This window comes from Carcharodon carcharias, chromosome 3, assembly GCF_017639515.1.
Source record: "Carcharodon carcharias isolate sCarCar2 chromosome 3, sCarCar2.pri, whole genome shotgun sequence".
Lineage (NCBI taxonomy): Eukaryota > Metazoa > Chordata > Chondrichthyes > Lamniformes > Lamnidae > Carcharodon > Carcharodon carcharias.
In genome coordinates, this window is record NC_054469.1 from 65,584,536 (window position 1) to 65,607,198 (window position 22,663).

The 22,663-nt window shown below is 44.2% G+C and overlaps 1 protein-coding gene across 1 annotated transcript in view; it reads left to right on the forward strand.

Moving 5' to 3' along the window:
* Nucleotides 1–22,663, forward strand: part of cubn (cubilin (intrinsic factor-cobalamin receptor)) — a 457,032-nt gene that overhangs the window by 188,575 nt on the left and 245,794 nt on the right. Inside the window, 3 exon segments of the mRNA XM_041183948.1 lie at nt 3,207–3,388; nt 7,556–7,730; nt 21,230–21,411. Coding sequence (XP_041039882.1) covers nt 3,207–3,388; nt 7,556–7,730; nt 21,230–21,411 — 539 coding nt within the window.

Consider the following 22,663-nt stretch of genomic DNA (forward strand, 5'->3'; position numbering starts at 1 on the left):
GTTAGTAGGTGTGTGAGTAAACATGTGCAGTGAGTAGGCATGTAAGTATGCAGTTCAGAGACGGACACAGAGGTAGGTGAGTGCCGAGTCAGGCTGGTTAGAAGGCCAGCCTGTGTTCTCTGAGACTTTGGGCTAGTTGTATAAAAGGCTGTTAGACCCTATAGCCCTCACTCCTTAACACCCCCATTCACCCTTCATGCCCCCTCATATCTGCATGCCACCTCCTTGTCCCCTTCTACCTCACCATACCACCTCCATAGCCGCTCATCCAATATCCACTATGGTCAGACATCATGAGCTATGTGGAGATGGAAAAAAATTCTTCTAACAATCTAAGATAACTCTCACTCACCTACACCAAAAAAATCCTCTCCTTCATGAAACCCATTGAAAAAATTTAATTCTTTTCAAGTAGTCAATCTGTTGTCACAACAAAGAAACTTCTTTGACTAAGCACCTCAAAGGCAGATAATTTGTTAATAGCCTTTTAAGAATGTTGATCAAAATGTGGACTCAGCCCCACCCGCCCACTGAGATATATTTTTTAGAGCTTTTGAAACTCAGCCAAGCATTCATAATAGGCTCAGCTGAAGTAACAGCCCTTGTGAAATGTCAACAATTAAGTCTATTGAAACTGCAGGAACAACTGACTAATACTTTTTTTCTAAGCTACATCAGACAGCCTGTAAACCAATACGTTCCAGCGGTGAGTTTTTTTTTATAATAATTGATAGCTACAGCCTGTTTTTTCATTTTTAAATAGCTGGGAATTTAAATAACTTCAAATCACAATGCTTAAACAGATCTTATCCATCATTCGCAAGCATTTACGCCTCCTTCATAAACTTATGATTCCAACACTGTAGGTTAAGGCCCCTGCAACAACGAAAATGGGATCTGCTTGAACTCAGCACTAATTTCAAATGGCCCTGTTTAACTTGGGTTTCCTGCCTTTGTGATTCATGCCCTGCCCGCTTCTTCCTGCCAGCAAAAATGGGTTCTGCCAGAAATGGGAGGAGGACTTCTGCATCCACTTCCCTTCAACCACTTTTAAAGGCCTCTGGAGCTGAAATGATTCTATGGAAGTCTGGTCCCCAGTGTCAAAGACCAGTAAGGCCCCAGTTTCAGTCACTGAGCTATGTGAGAGAAATGAGGAGAGTAGAAAATTGCTTTTTCTTTTCTTTTCAAATCCACACTTCCTTTTGATGAACATTAGGAGAGAAAACAATTCAGAAATATGCCTTGAGCAGTTGATGACTTTAGACAAATTTGATTCTGATTACACTCAGAGAGTAATCAGCTAAGACATTTCCAAAATTGGGGATTTTAGATACTTAAGCGAGATTTTTATCTGATTCCAAGCTTTACAACTACCACTGCGTTACCACCCCGAGCCACTTTTAATATAGTTATTTTCTTGCAGATTTTTGGTGGGAAATTGCATTGGTGGATTAATTTCCTGTCTGCACACCAATAGCAAAATGAGGTCTTGCTGATTTTAACATCCATGCCACACAAGTGCCAGTCAAGATCATGTCAACAAGAGAGAGGCTAACTGCTTCCCTTTGATATTCAGTGACATTACATCATTGAGTCCCATCAGCACCCTGCAGGCCAACATTAACTAATCATTTTGCTCTGCTGCCCCTCAAAGATTTGTGTAAATGGACACCAATGTCTCTCTGCTCATCTACTCTTTTCAAAATAGTGCCGTTTATGATATAAATGCCTTTCTATATTAGTCCTCTCAATGTGAATCATTTCACACTTCTCTACATTAAATCCGATCTGCCATATTCCTGACTATTTCACCATCCTGTCACACTGAAGCCTCTGACTATCCTCAGCATTATCTACTATTTTACCAAGTTGCATATCACCTGCGAACTTTATGATGGTGCTCCTTACACCCAAATCTAGGTTGTTTATAAAGTTGCAGCGTAGTGGATCCAAAGCTGACCTTTGGGGAACAGCACCGCAAACCATCTCATAGTCTGAAAGATATCCATCCACCCTGTGCCTCTTATTACTGATTTAATTTTGTATCTATACTTCTATCTTCTCCTTATTCCACGAGCGTCCATCTTCTAAATAAACCTCCCAGGTGAGACTTGGTCGTAAATGCAGCTTCTACTGCACTACATTGATCAAAATTCTCTGTCACCTTATCAAAGAATTTAACCAGGTTAGTTAGACGAATTTACCTCCAACAAATCTTTGCTGGCTTTCCTTAACTAACTTGCCTTGTTGGTCACCAAAGAGTGTGCTTCCACCTCCTGGCTTCACAAGAAACGTTTTTAAATTACCTGTGTCTCTTCTGGCTCTGACCCTCCTTGCCACTGGCCTGCTTGACAGAATTCTGACTGTCATTTCCTGCTCAGGGCACCTAGTAAAAATTTCACCCTGATCCCAAAGATACAATTGGAACCCACCATTAATATATTAAAAAGGATTCCATTGATCCTATTCAGGGTGAAAATTGGAAACTATTTTATGAGGCTGGTAAGGTTAAAATCAGACCTTTAATTTTCTCAGTGGGTCTTCAAGTGCCACTGCCCTCAAAGTAGGATTTTGTTTTGCCAGGCAAGTATTTCTGTTCACATTTCAATCATGCTATCAAACTTTCATACCTGACCAAGGAGGAAATAGCTTCCTGAAAAACAATGAGCCTATTTCTTTCAATGATGGAGGAAGAGCAAAACAACAACAACAGTTCGGATAGAAATGAGTACGTACAGGCAGTTGATTTTTTTTGCTGCACTTGTTCTCCATTCAGAGATGGTACATTGATATCAGGTGCCTAAGGGGAACCACCAAAGGTTAATAAGAAAATTGATGGTTTTGCATCCACCACTCAATTAATATTTTTACCCCCTTTTCTTAGTGGCACACGCATAATTTTGTGCATCATATCCTACATGTGATAGCACATTTAGCTGTAAAATGTGATGCTTTACCTGCAAAGTGTGGAATATATGTCAGAAGAGAATTTTTAGCACCTTGCATTGATTATCCATTTCCAATCATATGGGGGACACCTCCATTTCTGGCTCTTTTTAACTGTCCTAAATGGTTCGTCTGTCAGCTCTGTCACCACTTTGTACAAATGATTATTGTCAGATTGGCTCTGCTCTGCAGGCTGCAGAGTAACAAAGTGTGTGAATATACTGTCCACTGCTTTACATTCATTGCATTTTTTTTTCCAGGATGTGGTGGAGATTTGCTTGGGTCTGAAGGAGGATTCAACAGCCCAGGCTATCCAAACAGGTATCCACATAATCGGGAATGCATCTGGTTCATTCAAGGAGATTCTGGCAGCAGTATTGAGCTCACCATCCATGATTTTGATGTGGAATATCACCAAACATGCAATTTTGATGTCCTGGAGGTATAAATTCGAAATTCAAGAGATTTATTTTCAGGAATTAGACCTCTTACTTCTCCTTTAATGTGACCATTGGGATTATTACCAGTGGCCTTCCTTTTATCAATAATTTTTTCTACTTTGAGCTGCAGTTAAAAAAAAATTCAATAAGATATAAAAGATTGAAACTGATTTGATTTTAGGATCCATCAGTATTTATCTAATGCGTTATTGTATATTCCACAAGCATTGGTGGATCCTCAATCAATGGGCTGAATTTTGCCGTTGGTGAGCAGGTGGTGGGGCCCACTCACTGATGCGTAAAATGACACAGGATGACATTGGGCGGAACCCCAACATCATTCTGCCCCATTTAAATTTTCAAGAAGGCGGGGGCACAGTGAAATCAGCTGTGCGCCCGGCGACCTGTCAATGGCCAATTGAGGCCATTGACAGGATCATTTAAACAATTAAAGGACCTGCCCGTCCAACCTTAAGGTTGGTGGGCAGGCCAGGAGCCCTGGTGGGATGAGGTTTCATGTCGGGATTTAAAAAGTTTAATAAGCTTATAATGTAAATTATGAACATGTCCCATCTCATGTGACATTGTCACATGAGGGGGACATGTTAGGGAATTTTTTTTTCTAATTTTCATATTTTTAAAACTGTCAGCGATCTCCCTGAGGCAGCACTTTGCCTCAGGGAGATGTGCGCTCTTTTGTGCTCATGTGCGAAAGAACGCACTCTCGCTTTTGGATAATAGCCCTCCCATCCAGACAGGAAGAGCACAGCACTTCCCGCCGGACGTCACGCTGGGCGGGCCTTAATTGACCCGCCCACTTAAAATGATAGCGGGGCCTGCTTCTCTTATGTATGTTATACTGCTGCCTTAGGTAGCAGTCCTGTCTTTTGCAGCAGCAGTAAATGTAAAAGGGGAGAGCACTATTTGCTGCCAGGAAAACAAAATCTATGTCAAGGGGAACTGAAAAGTACAAAACTGATTTTCTAATGCTTCTTTGGGGGTGATTTTTATTCCCGGCTTTGCACTGGCATTTAAATGAAGGTATGTGAAATGATGGGGCGTAGTAGTGATGATAGGAGCAAGTTAAAAAGTCCCCCTACAGCAGTGTTTGCTGCCTTTGTTTCGGGCTACAGTCATTCAGCCCATCCATACAATCCAGCAATGTAATTTTCACATTGTTGACCTATTTGGACCTCCCTCTCCTGACTGGAACAGTAGAGGGACAGAAAATGAAAGCTGCACAATGTAAAAACTGCAGCTACTTTTATGAGATACTCCTTTCAAGCATCAGAAGACCCAGCATGTTGCAGAGCCTCTTTAAGCAAATATAAAGAGACCAATGTTTTAATTATTCTATTTGTTAGAGGAGTGTATCATTTTGTGCCAGCCAATATATTAGTTTCCACATCGCAGTAGAATTACACATTGACTTTCAGAATTTCATGTTTATTAGGGATGGAGGGTTTTGCATAATCTAGGTTAGACATGGCCATTTGCTCCTCAGAACAACCATAATTATAATTTAAAAGAAAAACAGAAAGGGGTTAGGTTTTTGATTTTTAACTGTAGAGGTCTGAGTACAAATGCAGCCTGAACTGATGGGATGAAGGCTTTGTGTAAACCCAATATGAAATAAATTTACATTTCAATCAGGTTTCTAGTGTCACAATTTACCACAAGTCAGCAATCACTCAGCCAGGTCATGAGAATGTGTCTATGGAATGAAAAATTCATACTGCTATAGGAAGAGCTACGATTCTGATATTAGAATTAAGACAGTAAGCATCCAATCATTACTGTGCCCCATCTTTGACTACTAGTCAGTACCATTTTGTTTTGAATCGGTAAACCTGGATATAGGGAGAAAATAGCCTATCTGATCCATTAGTCAGTGAATTGAAGATGTAAAATAGATTTAAAAACAAAAAACTGCGGATGCTGGAAATCCAAAACAAAAACAGAAACAGAAATACCTGGAAAAACTCAGCAGGTCTGGCAGCATCGGCAGAGAAGAGTATAGTTGACATTTCGAGTCCTCATGACCCTTCAACAGAACTAAGTAAAATTAGGAAAGGGGTGAAATATAAGCTGGTTTAAGGGGGGGGGGAGGGTGGGTGGGGGCGTTTGTTGGGACAAGCAGCCATTGATAGGTGGAGCACTTCCCTCAACTTAGTCTACTGCATTCATTGCTCCCAATGCGGTTTCCTCTACATTGGAGAGACCAAACGCAGACTGGGTGACCGCTTTGCAGAACACCTTCGGTCTGTCCGCAAGCATGACCCAGACCTCCCTGTCGCTTGCCATTTCAACACTCCACCCTGCTCTCTTGCCCACATGTCTGTCCTTGGTTTGCTGCATTGTTCCAGTGAAGATCAATACAAACTGGAGGAACAACACCTCATCTTCTGACTAGACACTTTACAGCCTTCTGGACTGAATATTGAGTTCAACAATTTTAGATCTTGAACTCGCTTCTCCATCCCCACCCCCTTCCCATTTCTTCCCCCTCCTTTTTATTTTTTCCAATAATTTATATAGATTTTTTCTTTTCCCACCTCTTTCCATTATTTTAAATGTATTTCCACCATTGTTTATTTCTACTTTTTAGTATTCCCCCACCTCCACTAGAGCTATCTGTACCTTATCTGTCCTGTCTTATACTCTTAATTAGCACATTCCTTAAGATAATATCACCACCTTCAACCCCTCTTTGTTCTTTTGTCTGTGACAGCTTTTGGTTGTCTCCACCTATCACTGGCTGCTTGTCCCAACAAAACCACCGCCCCCCCCCCACCTTAAACCAGCTTATATTTACCCCTTTCCTAATTTTACTTAGTTCTGTTGAAGGATCATGAGGACTCAAAACGTCAACTGTACTCTTCTCCGCCAATACTGCCAGACCTGCTGAGTTTTTCCGGGTATTTCTGTTTCTGTTTTTGTTATGTAAAATAGATTAACATCTTTACAAGATGCATCTCTATTATTCAGTGTAATAGAGTACTCACCTGTTCAGCATTGCTACATTGCTGTTTCAAATAAATTCACTCCCGAAGTCTGAGTACTGTATTAAATCAATGTCTCTCATTTACAGGGTTTTTCATTCTTACTGAAAAACCAAAGGAACAAAATAGCTAAAAAGGTCAGTCTGACAATAAATTAGATTTGTGTAGCATTTCAATTTGCATACAGCAAATATAATTTACCCAAAATTAACAAGACTAATTTTCAAGAATAAAAAGTGACTGGTCTGATTGCACTAAAAGTGTTCAGAAAGAAACTGGATCTTGGCATTTTGTGCAATGTGAGGCACAAGAGTATGTGTTTGAGAGAGACAATGAGAGTATGTAGGCAGAACAAGAGAGAAATTAGTGGGAATGGAGGTGGCACTAACATGCTACAAAACATACCTCCAAGTCCAACAAATTCTGATGAAGTATTATACCCGAATGATTAACCTTTCATTCTGTAACATGCAGTTGCAGCATTTTCTGTTTTTGTTTCAGGTTTATAACATTCTGGCTTTTCTTTCTTTCTATCAATTTTGCTGCCTGATTTCCGTCATATTAGTTTATTTTCCACTCAGTTCTTCCATAGCAAGGAACTTGTTGTGTTCTGCATTTTATGGTTTCACTGTAGCTTTTCTTTAGTTCTTTATTTTTCCCTTGTGGACTCACAACTAAATTTTCACTCAAAGCATTTTTTCCACTATCGTTTGCCAGGCCTATAAAATGGGTTAAGTATTGCTCAGAAGTTTGGAATGCTGACTTTAACATTAAAATCAATGGACCTAATAAAGCAGAAAGGAGTAGAAGCCAGACTAAATCCACAGGCTTTATGCAGATGTCCTTGGGTCTAAGCTTTAAATAATGCCCATTCATTTAAACACAGAATCTCTTCATTTCACTTCTATGAGTGGATGCACATGCAGATTATCAGTCCTGTAACAAAGTTACCTCGAAATAGTAGGAAATGATGTTCACAGTACAAAAATTTGGTGTCATACAACTTTATTGAATTGAAGATAAAATGTCAAAACTTATTTGTTTTGAAAATGGAAACTACGTTTTTTAAAAATCTTTTTCCACATTGCTCAAGTAATTACAACTACAAAGGAGCTGCCTCAGCCACAAAGAATCTCCTTCTATTGATGTATCTTTTGTGTTGTTCAGGTGTATGGTGGTCCAGACATTACTTCTGTACAGTTGGCCCAATTGTGTGCCACTCGCCCATCTAACAGTCCACTAGTGGTCTCTAGCACCGGAAACTATATGACTGTCCGATTTAAGACAAATTCAAATGGCAATGCAAGAGGTTTTAATGCCACCTGGCAACAGAGGGTAGGAGGTAAGTGTGAATAAAGGGCCTCAGAAGAATTTTAGGTACCATTTATAAACTTGGAGCCGGTTAGTATAATTATATATTACTACTGTTTGTTTGCAGTAACTTTAAGACTGAGGGTGGAATTTTCCAAGCCCGTTGGTGGTAGACATGATAGGTGACATGCCCAGAAAATATGGCGGGACCCACTTCACAACAGCCTGAAGGCAGGTCGCGATCTTCCGCTCAGCCCGCTGACGGAGGGCCACATTTCTCACCATCAGTCAGTGGGGAGCTAATTGTAATACACTAACATATAATTAAAAGCCCACCCTGCCAGGCTGTTGGAGCCCCGCTGTATCATCCGTCCATGTTGGCGGGAAAGCACGTCAACATGTTTCACTACAGCACACATGCTTCACTTGGTGGCCTTCACTTTGGGGGAGCTAAGGTGAGCGAGCAGCAGCGTTCTCCACAGCTTTCCTGTTGTTTATAGGCCTCAGAGGCTCGGGGGGGGGCGGGGTGTGTGTGTGTGGAGAGGGGGGGGCGGTGGGGGGGGGGGGGGGCGGTTGGGGTGGGGGGGCGGGGGTGCGGGGTGGAAGAAACTGATGCCTCGCTCCGCAGGTGGCTGCTGAGGGATGAGAGTGTCTGGGGGCAAGTGCTGGCCAGCCTCGGAGGTGACTGCTGAGGGGTTGGTGTCTGGGGGCAAAGTGCTGGCCAGCCTTGGTGGCAACTGCTGAGCGGGGGAGGGGGGTGGTGGAGTGGGGTCAAGTGCTGCCCTGGCACTGCATCCCACGCACAGGCAATCAAGGTGGGGGGGCAGGGTAAGGGAAGTGGCCATGCATTAGGGAAACCTGTATAAACTGACCATGCCTCTGCAACTGAGACAGACCAGGCATAGCCACAGTGATAAGATTGGGGTCAGGGTCCTACCTGTCTACCCATGCAGCATTGCGGAGGCACCAAAGGGGCACCAAGCGCTCCATACCTTACCCACCACCCACACCCCCCCACCCCTCTAGCACAGACTTTGAGTCTACCAGCACTTTATTGTACCGTGGAACAGTTGGACTGCACACGTTGTACAATCTGCTCGTCAACACTGGTCATGTAGCAGTCATTGCTGGTGGTGCTCACAGCCCCTTGCAATCTCAGCAACCTGGTTTGGACCAGTGTCCCCCATGCCGCAGGTTGATAGGGCAGCCACACAGCGCACTCATCCCTGGCTATCCAAAGGATGAACAGCACTCTCCGGGAAGCATTAATGGGTGGTCACACAGGGCCAGGAAAGGTGCTAAGACGTTATAACCACGTCTTCCTCTCTTTCATGTTGCAGGAGGACCATATCAGGATCATGGATCCTGGTGTTAATAATAATGAGACTAACACTTGAGCTTTTTCTTCATTGATTATTCTGTTCAATTTTAACAACAACTTGCATTTATATAGTTTCTTTAACAGGATAAAGCATCCTAACATACTTCACAGGAATCTAGTCAGATAAGAACTGACATGAGCCAGATCAGAAGATATTTGAACAGGGAACTAAAGACTTGGTCAGAGAGGTAGATTTTAAGTAGGGTCTTAAAGGAGGAGATAGCGATGGCGAGACAGAGAGTTTTAGGAAGGGAATTTTTTTATTTTACTCATTCATGGGATGTGGCCTGCTGCATTGTTCTAGTGAAGCTCAGCGCAAACTGGAGGAACAGCACTTCATCTTCCAGCTAGGCACTTTACAGCCTTCTGGACTGAATATTGAGTTCAACAACTTTAGATCGTGAACTCTGTCCTCCATCCCCGCCTCCTTTCTGATCACTCTTTTTCCAATACTTTATATAGATTTTTCTTTTCCCACCTACTTCCATTATTTTTAAGTGTATTTCCATCCATTGTTTTACCTCTATCTTTTGCCCATTTCGATCCCTTCCCCCCACCCCACCTTCACTAGGGCTACCTGTACCTTGCTCGTCCTGCTTTCTACGCTTAATTAGCACATTTCTTTAGATAATATCACCACCTTCAACACCTCTTTGTCCTTTTGTCTGTGACATCTTTTGGTTATCTCTACCTATCACAGGCCCTCTATCCAGCTCCTCTTGTCCCACCCACCCCCCATCCCCCCAAGCCAGCTTATATTTCACCTCTTCTATTTTTACTTAGTTCTGTTGAAAGGTCATTCGGACTTGAAATTCGGCCCCTCACACCTTTTTCTCCCTCCCAGAACCATGATAGGGTCCCCCTTGTCCTCACTTATCACCCCACTAGCCTCCGCATTCAAAGGATTATCCTCCGCCATTTCCGACAACTCCAGCATGATGCCACCACCAAACACATTTTCCCTTCACCCCCCCACACCAGCAGCGTTCCGCAGGAATCATTCCCTCCGGGACACCCTGGTTCACTCCTCCATCACCCCCCACACCTCAACTCCCTCCCACGGCACCTTCCCATGCAACTGCAGAAGGTGCAACACCTGCCCCTTTACTTCCCCTCTCCTCACCGTCCAAGGGCCCAAACGCTCCTTTCAAGTGAAGCAGCATTTCACTTGCACTTCCCTCAACTTAGTCTACTGCATTCGTTGCTCCCAATGCGGTTTCCTCTACATTGGAGAGACCAAACGCAAACTGGGTGACCACTTTGCAGAACACCTTCGGTCTGTTCACAAGCATTACCCAGACCTCCCTGTCGCTTGCCATTTCAACACTCCACCCTGCTCTCATGCCCACATGTCCGTCCTTGGCTTGCTGCAATGTTCCAGTGAAGCTCAATGCAAACTGGAGTAACAGGACCTCATCTTCTGACTAGGCACATTACAGCCTTCCGGACTGAATATTGAGTTCAACAATTTTAGATCATGAACTGTCTCCTCTATCCCCACCCCCTTTCCAATATTCCCCCTCCTTTTTGTTTTTCCAATAATTTATATAGATTTTTCTTTTCCCACCTACTTCCATTATTTTTAAGTGTATTTCCATCCATTTTTTTATCTCTACCTTTTGCCTATTTCGCTCCCTTCCCCCCACCCCACCCCCACTAGGGCTATCTGTACCTATCTCGTCCTGCTTTCCACCCTTAATTAGCACATTCCTTATATAATATCATCACCTTCAACACCTCTTTGTCCTTTTGTCTGTGACATCTTTTGGTTATCTCCACCTATCACAGGCCCTCTATCCAGCTCTACTTGTCCCACCCACTCCCCCCACCCCCCGCATTAAACCAGCTTATATTTCACCTCTCTTCTATTTTTACTTAGTTCTATTGAAGGGTCATTCAGACTCGAAATGTTAACTGTGTTCCTCTCCGCAGATGCTGCCAGACCTGCTGAGTTTTTCCAGATATTTTTGTTTTTGTTTTGGATTTCCAGCATCCGCAGTTTTTTGCTTTTATCTAAAATCTTTCATGTTGTCTTTATGGCCACTACCTTTGGGAAAAATAAACTTAATAACTTTGCTTTATGAATTCATGATCTTTGCTGGTTGTAAAACTTACTGTTATGTCTCTTTGAAATTCAACAGCTAAACATTCAACTCCTTATCTATCTCCTAATGTAAATTCCTATTCACAGTGTATACACTGGGATCTCATGTTAGTTCTTCGATCTCCACTTAAAAATGCTTGCTTTTATGCTTAATCTCTTTGATGATTTAAACCTTGCAGCCCGACTGCCTTTAGTTTAATTAAATTAGTCACACACACCCAACATACATACAGACCCCACAAGCCTGCCTCACAGTATCCCACAGTAACATTGGAAAAAAATGATATTTTCTTTACACCTGTCGCACCTTGTAAGAATTTTGTAAGATTCAATGGGGAGAATTTTCCCCATGTTGGGTGGGGCGAATGGGAATGGATGCTGACCTGATCGCCACCCGCGATCGGGTCCACGCAGGCATTTTACGTGGGCGGGCCAATTAAGGCTGATTAAGGCCCACCCAGCGTATCCCGAGGATAGCCAGAGTGGGCAGGCTACGGTAGGAGTGCACTGACCGCCGGCCTGTTTAAATGAAGGCCTGACAGTCTTTGCAAGGCTGCTCACAGTGGCTGGTGGAAGAGCTCAGCAGAGGGCTTCTGGTGAGCAGGCAAGTCCGGAGGGTAGGGCAGTGGAGCAGGCCAGGCCGGAGGGTAGGCCAGTGGGGCAGGCCAGGCCGGAGGGTGGGGCAGTGGGGCAGGCCAGGCCGGAGGGTAGGACAGCGGGGCAGTGTGCCCATTGATTTACAGATGAGTGCCTAGCTGCCCTCCGGAGGGAGGTGGCAGCATGGCTGGAGGTCCTGCTTCAGAGGGACGGGAAGCGGGGGCCTCCCCACCTGACCAAACGTGCATGGGAGGAGGTGGTCAAGAGTGTGAGCTCCAATGATGTGGTGCGACGCACATGGGTCCAGTGCCGCAAAAGATTCAACGACCTCCTGCGCTGGGAAGGGTGAGTACCATGTTGGCTGAGGTCACTTAATGCAGCCGTTACCCTTTCCTGCCAAACCCCCACCCCCCACCAGCAACTCTGAGTGAAGTTACAGCATTGAATCCTTCACGGCATGTATCCCTCGCTGAGTGGGCCAGCAGATATTGCCCATGCCATTTTGACCCTGAGAGGGTTGTGCTGAGATGAGTGCTGCATCTGCAGCATGTGTGACACTGACATCTAGAGTATAGAACTGGGGTTGGGGGGTGGAAATTCATGGATCTGCACAAGGATCTGTGCTGGAACTGGAACATGTCGAAGTCAGGGTGCTAACATGCTGGGAGGGGAGCTTCCAGGTGGTGGGGCACCAATCCATCTGCTGGCCTTTGTGTTCCACGTGCTTGTGCCTCCTTGCTTAGCAAGGTTACACCTTGTGGTGCCAAATGTGAAGGAGCAACATTTGGGCAAGTGTGGGTCAGCCCTGGCTTCTTTGTGTGAGTGTGCAGCAGCTGGGTGCGGGGGAACGAAGAACTGGAAACCTGCAATGCCCCACTCTGGTTGGGGTAGCAGGAATGCAATGGGAATCCAGGTACAGGCTGGACTAAATGCTCTTCTCTACTTTTCAGGAGAAGGCTGCACACAATTTTGCCTAGTGGATGCGGACAGGCAGAGGTCAGGCCCAGTTGGCCATCTTGACTCCATTTGAACAGCAGGCCATGGATCTGGAGAGGCGCCATGCACCCAGATCCACCGGTGGTGGTGAGGCTGGGGTGACATGGGGAGGTATGTTTTCCGAGCACTGAGGTCACCATGTGTGTCCCAGCAGCCACGGCACTGCTTAATGCTCTGTGATTGAAGTTTGCAACACGGGTTGACCATTGATTATGGAAGGATGAGCGCATAATGGTCCGGGGACAGGCATGCACATTGACATTGTCTCCACTTTAACTAATCAAATGTCATGTTCTTCCTTTCAGCATCACCAGAGCAGGGCCGGAAGTAGGAGGCAGAGGGGCCACCTTTCGCACCTGGGGGCCCAGAGCATATCAACTCACCAGCGTCACATCATCTCTGCCGAGAAGGCACCAGCACAGATACTAGTACCTTGGTGGGAATTAGATCTTCGGCTAGTATCCCAGGACACAGCGGTGAGGGCACTTCACATTCGCTTGAGATGCAGGCGGAGACAGCGAGTGCCCAGGGCACTGGTAATCGGAGGACTGCTGGGGACCAGGCACGTGCTCAGTCAGTGGCTGATGATGTGCATCTGGAGTCGTCCGTGAGGCAGCAAACGCTGAAAGTGCAGCAGGGTATGTGGAAGGATCTGGCGGAGATACATGAGGCAATGCGTGGCATGGTGCCTGTGCTGGAGTAGTCCATGCGGAACATTACAGATGCAATGAGCCTCATGGTCGAGTGCCATGCTTCCTCCATGGAAAGAGTGGCAACTCTCATGGAGAGCCTCCTCCAGGAAAACAGGGGTTGCGCTCTGACCAGCAAGCACTCACAGTGGAATTGACCTCAGCTGGTCAGTGCCAGTGTGGGAGATTGTTTGGGCACCAAGTTTCCCAGCTCAGTGCCTATCTATCTACGGTGAGTAGGGAAGTCCGAAGCAACCTCACGTTGGCGCAGCAGCTGCTTGTTGTCTCTGCAGGCTCCTCTCAGGGCCTCCGGATAAGAGCAGCAGCTCCTGCGCCCCTCTGCCAGTGACTGTGGCATCCGATGAGGCTGTGGTGGCTGGCGAGATGCCAGCTGTGGAACTGGCCACTCCCTCCCAGGCGGGGCCATCAAAGGCTTCATGGGCCAGAGGACGGCTGCCAAGGCCATCGAGACCAACAGGACAGCACCTAGACGTAGCACCCATAAGCGTAAATTTAAGGCACATTAGGCACACCATGGGTTTCTCACTGGTGCACTTATGTTGCCCCATATTAGTTCATTAAGACTTGGTGTGATGTGCGACATCTTTTTTTTTGGTTTCTGAAGTTAATTTTGTAATCTCATTAAATTTTGGTATGTGAGCATGGCTCAGGGTGACTCCTTACTTCTGCAGGTGGACAAGAACTCATGATGTTATGAGTGAGTTGTTTGACATTGAGCTTTATTGACAAGGGCCTTAGTTAGTGTTCCTGTCCAGTCAGATTTAGCACTCAGATATCGAGTATGGAGCCTGCAGCCCTGGCGTGTGTTGGAGGTCCATCTGTGGTGTGCTAGCTGAAGGTTCTTTGGATTAAAGCCTCCCAGGAGTCCCTGGCTCCCTGGAGTATGCCCGGGTCAGCAAAACCCCCTCAGCATTTCCCTGTGTGTGCTCATCCTCGGACTCACTGCTGGACTCATCATGTGCAGCCGCAGCCACTGCATCGACATCTTCTTCATCCACAGTGTCCCTTCTTTCCAGCGCCAGATTGTGGAGAGTGCAGCATGCAACCACTATCAGCGACACACGATCTGGGGGTATTGGAGTGTGCCCCCTGAACGGTCCAGGCATCAGAAGCGCATCTTGAAAAGACTGATGGTTCTCTCCACCACAGCCCTTGTGGAGGTGTGGCTCCTATTGTAAGGCTGCTCAGCTTCTGTTCTTGGATGGCGGAGAGGTGTCATGAACCACCTTCTGAGGGGATAGCCCTTGTCACCCAGCAGCCATCCATCCAGCAGGGCTGGAGCACTGAAGAGCCCCGGCACCTGGGAGTGTCTGAGGATACCTGAGTGCTAAATCTGCTTGGACAGGAACACTAACTAAGGCCCTTGTCATGGGAGCTGCCTGGGTACCTTGCACAGACTTGTAAAATCTGCATCCCGTGGTCACACATCATCTGCACGTTCATGGACTGGAAGCCCTTCCTGTTGATGAAGGCACCGGGCTCACCTGCTGGTGCCTTGATGGCCACATGTGTGCAGTCTATAGCACCCTGGACTCGGGGGAAACCAGCAATGGCCGCGAAGCCTCTGGCTCGCTCTGTCTGGCTGGCATCATCCCAGCAGTAGTGGATAAAGTCAATACACACCTGAACAGAGCGTCTGTCACTTTTTTGACACAAGTGTGGACAGCTGACTGGGAGACTCCGCAAAGATCACCCACCGATCCTGGGAAAGAGCCAGAGACATAGAAGTTGAGGGCAGCCGTGACCTTCAGAGCCACTGGCATAGGGTGTCCACAACACAGTTGGTGCAGACCTCAGGGCCAATCATCTAACAGATGGAGGTGATGGTCTCCCTTGAGAGACGGAGCCTCCTTCGGCACTGCACCTCAGACATATTGAGGTAGCTGCATCGCCGCCTGTATACCCTGGCAGCAGGATAGTGGCATCTTCTGCGGCCCCTCCTGCCTTGGACTTCCTGTTGGCACTGTGCTCCTTGTGCCTGTGCCTGTGCTCCCAAAGGTGGCTCCCCTGGAGGTTGAACGTGGACTCCTGTGGCCTCCTACCCCTTCTGGCCTTCCTTCCTCCTCAGAGGAGTTGCCTCCAGTGGAGAGCACAACTTCCATTACCTGGCCAAGGGAAGGCTTCTTGAAGCCTGTAGGCCCCAAAAATGCTCTTTACTGTAGAGTCTTGACCTGAAGGCTGTTACTCCTGTCCAAGCAGCTGGTATGAGCTTTGAAGCATTTCTGCTCACACAGGCAAGTAGCAGTAACTTTCACAATTAAATATCTAACAGATACCATTCACGACCCCACTCACCCCTCTTATCCCACCCGTAGATGAGGTTTATGCAAATGTCTCCTATCTGCCTGCCTGTTGTGCCCGTGAAGATTGCACAGGCCTCAAAAAATCGCCATCAATTGCTGCTTTAAGTATCTGAGTAATTAATGGCGGGCGTGAATCCAAGAACATCGCGCGATGGTGCGTGGTGATATCGGGTTGCTTGCCCGATGTCACCGCGCAGCATTTTACACGTTGGCGTGTGGGGCCCGCCCCCACACACCAACAAGAAAATTCTGGCCAATGAGATCACCTCTCATCTTTCGAAACTCTAGAGAATAGAGGTGCAGTTTTCTCTATCTCTCCTCATGAAACAATCCTTCCATCCCAGGGATTAGTCTGATGAACATCTGGTGCACTCTCCTTGTGGGAAGTATATCCTTCCTTAGATAAGGAGACCAAAACTGTACACAATACTCAAGATCCTAGGCCATCCCACCAAGGACCTATACAACTGCAGCAAGACATCTTTACTCCTGTGATGGAGGCCAGTGTATCATTTCCCTTCCTAATTTCTTGCTGCATTTACATGCTAGCTTTTAGTGACTCATGAACACGGACACCCAGGCCTCTTTGGACATCAACACTTCCCAACCTCTCACCATTTAAGAAATACTCTGCCTTTCCATTTTTCTACCAAAGTGGATAACTTCACAAGTATTCATTATATTCCATCTGCTTTGTTCTTGCCCATGCACTTAGCCTGTCCAAGACCCTTTGAAGCCTCCTTGCATCCTCCTCACAACTTACATTTCCACCTAGTTTGTGTGATCACCAAATTTGGAAATATTACATTTGGTCCCCACATCTAAATCATCTACAAAGATTATGAACAGCTGTGACCCCGGGACAGATGCTTCTGGTACCCCAGTAGTAACAGCCTGCTATCTTGAGAATGACCCTTCTATTCCTAATCTGTTTTCTGTCTATTAATCAATTCTCAATCTATATTAGTCTATTACCCCCAATCCTATGTGCTCCAATTTTGTTTACTGACCTCCTGTGTGGGACCTAATCAGAAGCCTTCTGAAAATCCAAATACATCACATCCACTGGTTCTCCTTTATCTATGCCACAAGTAATATCCTCAAAAAACTCCAACAGGTTTGTCAAACATGATTTCCCTTTCATACGAACATGCGAATTAGGAACAGGAGTAGGCCCCACGGCCACTCAATGAGATCATAGCTGATCTGATCATAACCTCAACTCCATATTCCCACCTACCCCCGATAACCTTTCACCCCTTGCTTAGCAAGAATCTATCTATCTCTGCCTTAAAAATATTCAAAGACTATGCTTGCAATGCCTTTTCTGGAAGAGAGTTCCAAAGACTCACAACCATCTGAGAGAAAAAAATTCTCCTCATCTCTGTCCTAAATGGGTTACCCTTTATTTTTAAGCAGTGGCCCCTAGTAATAGATTCTCCCACAAGAGGAAACATCCTCTCCACATCAACCCTGTCAAGATCCCTCAGGATCTTACATGTTTCAATTAAGTTGCCTTCATAGATCCATGTTGATTCTGCCCAAACATACCATTATTTTCCAAGTGTCCAGTTATCACATCCTTTATAATAGACTCCAACATTTTCCCTGCTATTGATGGCAAATTGACAGGTTTGTAGTTCTCCATTTTTTCCCTCTCTCCCTTTTTAAATAGTGGGGTTATGTTTGCTATTTTCCAGTCTGCAGGAACCTTTCCAGAATTCATAGAATTTTGAAAGATAAGCACCAATGCATCCATTATCTCTATATTCTCCTCCTTTAACACTCTGGGATGTAACTTATCAGGTCCAGGGGATTTATCAATCTTCAATCCAATTAATCTTTTGAGTGCTACCTCATTATCAATACTAATTTCTTTCAGTTCCTTATTTTCACAAGCCCCCCACTTCCCTAGTATTTGTGGGATATCTTCTTCCATGAAGACATACACACTGTAATTCACAGAATCACAGAATTGTTACAGTGCAGAAGGAGGCCATTCGGCCCATGGTGTCTACACTGGCTCTCTGAATGAGCATTATGACTCAGTGCCATTCACCTGCCTTTTCCCTGTAATCCTGCACATTGTTTCTATTTAAATAATCATCTAATGCCCTTTTGAATACCTCGATTGAACCTGCCTCCACCACATTTCCAGGCAGTGCATTCCAGACCCAAACCACTTGCTGTGTGAAAAAGATTTTTCTCACATCGCATTTGCTTCTTCTGCAAATCACTTTAAATCTCATTTTTGATCCTTTTACAAGCAGGAACAGTTTTTCCCTATCTACTCTATCCAGCCCACTCATGATTTTGAACAACTCTATCAAATCTCCTCTTAGCCTTCTCCTCTTCAAGGAGATCAGCCACAACTTCTGCAAATTATCTTCATAACTGAAGTTTCTCATCCCTGGAACCATTTTTGTCAACCTCTTCTGTATTCTCTCTAAATGTGTTCACACCCTTCCTATAGTATGATGCCCAGACTGTACAAAATACTCCAGCTGAGGCCTAACTAGTGTCTAATACAAGTTTAGCATAACCTCCTTGCTCTTTTACTCTATGCCCCTATTAATAAAGCCTAGGATACTGTATGCTTTATTAACTGTTCTCTCCACCTGTCCTGCCACCTTTTAATGAACTAAGCACATATACACCCATTCCCCTTTGTTCCTGCACACCCTCTAGAGTTGTACCCCTTATTTTATAATGTTCTTCCTACCAAAATGAATCACCTCATACTTCTCTTGAACTTCATCTGCCACCTATCTGCCCACTCCACCAACTTGTCTATGTCCTTTTGAAGTTCTGCACTGTCCTCCACACTGTTTGCAATGCTTACAAGTTTTGTATCATCCCCAAACTTTGAAATTGTCTCCTGCAAACCAAGATCTAGATTATTAATATATATCAGGAAAAGCAAGGGTCTCAATACCAACCCCTGGGGAACTCCACTACAAACCTTCCTCCAGCTTGAAAAATATCCACTAACTATTACTCGCTGTTTCCTATTATTGAGCCAATTTTGTATCCAACTTGCTTCTGTCCCTTTTATTCCATGAATTATAACTTTTCTCACAAGTCTGCTGTGTGGCACTGTATTGAATGCCTTATGGGAGTCCATGTACACCACATCAACAGCATTACCCTTGGCAACCCTCTCTGTTACCTCTTCAAAAAACTCTAGCAATTTAGTCAATTGTTTAGTTTCTCTTCCATTTCCCTACTGTGCATTATAAATCTCCTGTCTCTACCTGTAAGGGACCCACATTTGTCCTTGCTAATCTTTTGCTTTTCACATACCTAAAGAAGCTTTTATAGTTTGCCTTTATGTTTCTCGCTAGCCTGCATTCACATTCTCTGTTCCCTTTCTTTATCAGTTTCTTGGTCCTCCTTTGATGAGTTCTAAATTGCTCCCAATCCTCAGGCATACCACTTTTTCTGGCAATGTTGTAAACCACTTCCTTTGATCTGTGCAATCTTTAGCTTCTTTTGTTAGCTGCAGTTGATTCAACTTTCCTGTTTGGTTTTTTTTGTGTCTTAGAGGAATGTATATTTGTTGTAGACAATGTTGTACTTCTTTAAATACTAGCTATTGCTAGTCTACTGTCAAATTTTTGAGTGTATTTTCTGAATCCACCATGGCCAACTTGCCCCTCAAACCTTTATAATTTCCTTTGTTCAGATTTAAGACCCTAGTTCAGAATGAACTAGATTAATGTAAAGCTTAATGTAAATTCCCTCATAATATGATCACTATTCCCTAAAGGATCCTTTACAGCAAGTTTATTAATTAGCCTTTTCCCATTACACAAAACTAAATCTAAAATAGTCCAAACATATGATACTTCATACCCCTCACCCACCTGCCATGGCCCCCATACTCCCTATGCCAACCCATGCCCCTCTACTCATCCACCATGGCCCCTCTTACCCTCTATGCCAACCCATGTTACTCTATCCAACCCCATGACCGTTATACACCCTATGTCCCCCCCCATCTCCTTTAAATCCCTATATCAACTTAGTGCCAACTGATGCCTTCACCCACAACCCTTTGCCCACTTTATGCCAACTCATCTAGTACCAACCATGGGCAATCCTCAGGAGCCATGTTGACATAAAATAAAGCTTTGTGTCTATTGATGACATCATTATTTTAAACAAAAAAACACTCATTGATGAAAAAAAACACTCAATACATAGAAATTCCTTCAACTAATCCCTTATGAAAACAAACATTTTATTCTATAACCAGTTGGAGCTGTCAATCAAAATGGTCACTTAACAGCACCCCACTGTGATGTTAGTTTGTAAAATCAGCTATTGCAGCACAAATCCTACAATGATAACCCTCAGTCTTATGTCAAGCATCAAGCAGTTAATTTTTTTGAACTTCAGAATTTATTTTTAATTTGAAGCCCAGCAGAGTTAAATCCAGTAACAGCTTTGTCAGTTCCAGTGAGTTTTGACAGCTCCTTGACAGCTTGACAGCTGGCAGCTTTGACAGTTCCAATGAATTTTTGCACTTTTTACGCGTAACTGTGTTTACTTTTAGCAATCCCAACGGATGTCTTACCTCTCCCAAAGTGTCTCAGGACCATAGCCAAAGATGTACCTTACCTCTCCAAAGGGCTATCCAAATGAATCCACCAAGTTCAGTCTGGTTCTTATCTGGCTTGATCTGCAACTGCTAGTTTTCATACTTCTGGGCCACCAAAATCCCACTTTAGTGGAGGAAGCTGATGAATTAAATGACTGGCTGCCTTCATAAAATGGGCAAGTGCAAACCCCAGCCCGATTCCAGCCCCACCACCATTAAAATAGGAAGTGCTGTGTTCAGGGGCATGATTTAGGATTTTCTGCCATTTTCCCTATTTCACCACAACAGAGGGCCCCTTTGTCGTGGTGAAAACCTGGACCAGAGTTAACGTTTCAGGTTGATGACCTTTCATCAGAACTGGGTAAAGTTAGCGATGTAATAGGCTTTGAGCAAGGGGTGAGCAGAGCAATTAAGGACAAAAGGAAGGTCTGTCACAGGGTGGAAGACAGGAGAGATTGAGTAACAGAAAGGATGGTTTTACCGGACCAAAGGAATGGTGATGAGACAGTAAATGAAACATAAAAGCTGAGCCTAGAGCAGGTGTGCTGCTGTCTGAATCACAAACCTTCGTTTTGTCATTTTTGACAAAAGTCTGTGCAATGAACAGTGAGTGCTGATACCAAAATCAGGACCATTCATTAATATAGTAATAATTAATCACCATTATTCATCTAATTTTATATTCAGATGCATGGTTTGGGGTTGGAGGGGAGGGGTGCAGTGTTGATCTTCCTTAGTAGCCACCCATCCCCAAGTAACTTGCTGGAACATGAGGCTTAGCTTTAAAATTGTTTTTCATTTCTGCATAAAAAAGTCTTTTCCTCTTTCACTTTCAGGTTGTGGTGGGAGTTTTACAGCTCCTAAAGGAGAAATCCACTCCCCAAACTATCCCAGTCCTTATGGCAATAATGTAGATTGTTCCTGGATCATCACTGTGGATAACCACTACCACATCCTGCTTGACTTCGCTGACTTCGACCTTGAACATCATCAATCATGTGACTCTGACTATGTAGCTGTAAGTCATAAAAAAATCAATTAAATCCATAATTTATTTAGGTAGTTGCTTAAAAGAAAGCTTTATTAAAGGGCTTGTGAAGTGATATTTTACAAGATTAGGTAATTATTAGTAAATCACTACTACATTAATATTTCTGTACTATTTCAATTTAGATGTTCCCCCACGTCCTCCTTCATGAATAACCATTTCCAGGCCATCTTGATTTACCTCCAAAAAATTTGCCTCAATATCCTACAGATTATGTTGTCAATGCTGAATTATACATGAGGTTTCACCAGCGATTTATTTTTAATTGAGCATACTCTACCTCTCCCCATTGTGACTATGCAACCTGCTATTTGCCATATGCATAGTTGATTAATTATATGTTTGGCCTCAACTGGAAATCATGAGCATAGCTGTGTGAAGCAGGAAAATAAATTTTACACTAGTAAATGCCTTTTCTTTATCCACAAATGTCAAAAAAGGAGTCAGCTCATCTTTAGATACTGGAGGCTAGAAAGTTAGAAACAGCATTTTTTAATAAATGTTTATGCTCAGTATGGAGATGGAAGTCAATGTTAGAGAACTTAATACTTCCTCTGCTTCAACAGCCCAGTTTCATCGCTGACCATTTCTGATCAAAAAGGGTCAGATGCAAAGTAAAGTTCCCTCTACTCTACCTCACCATTGTGCTTCAATTCCAACCTCTGGAAAGTATTTGCTACTGAACCAGAGAAGTTTTCAGTTTTCTTTATCAGCCAACATTATGGTCTCTTATGAACTTGCCAGTATAATGTAGAATTGTGTGTGTTTTTGCATTGCCAGTTTGTGCTAATTGGGGACTGGGTTGAGAATGCTTTAACTCATTTTATTCAGTAAAGGTACATTGGCTAGAGATTTGTGCTCTCATATTCTTGGCTTATTAATGGCCAGAAATGTGGGCTGAGGTGTGGAATTATCTGATACTTGCCCAGAAGATTGAAAAAGAAACTCTCCTCTATTGTTTCTGCAGAGCAAGGGAAGTTTAGCTTGCTGTGTCACATCCGTCTGGTCATTACTTGATGCTGACACTTGGTACAAAAATGTAGCAAAAGATACTCACTCCCAAAATTGACATTCCTCAAAATCAACCCAGAAAACACAAAATTAGAAGGAAAAGTCCATGTTGGTTTCCAGAACGTAGTAACTGATCCAGGCAGGAATTTAATCACACGGTACAACAATTATCTTGCAACAATTGAAAATAGTGCCAAATAAACTCAATGTT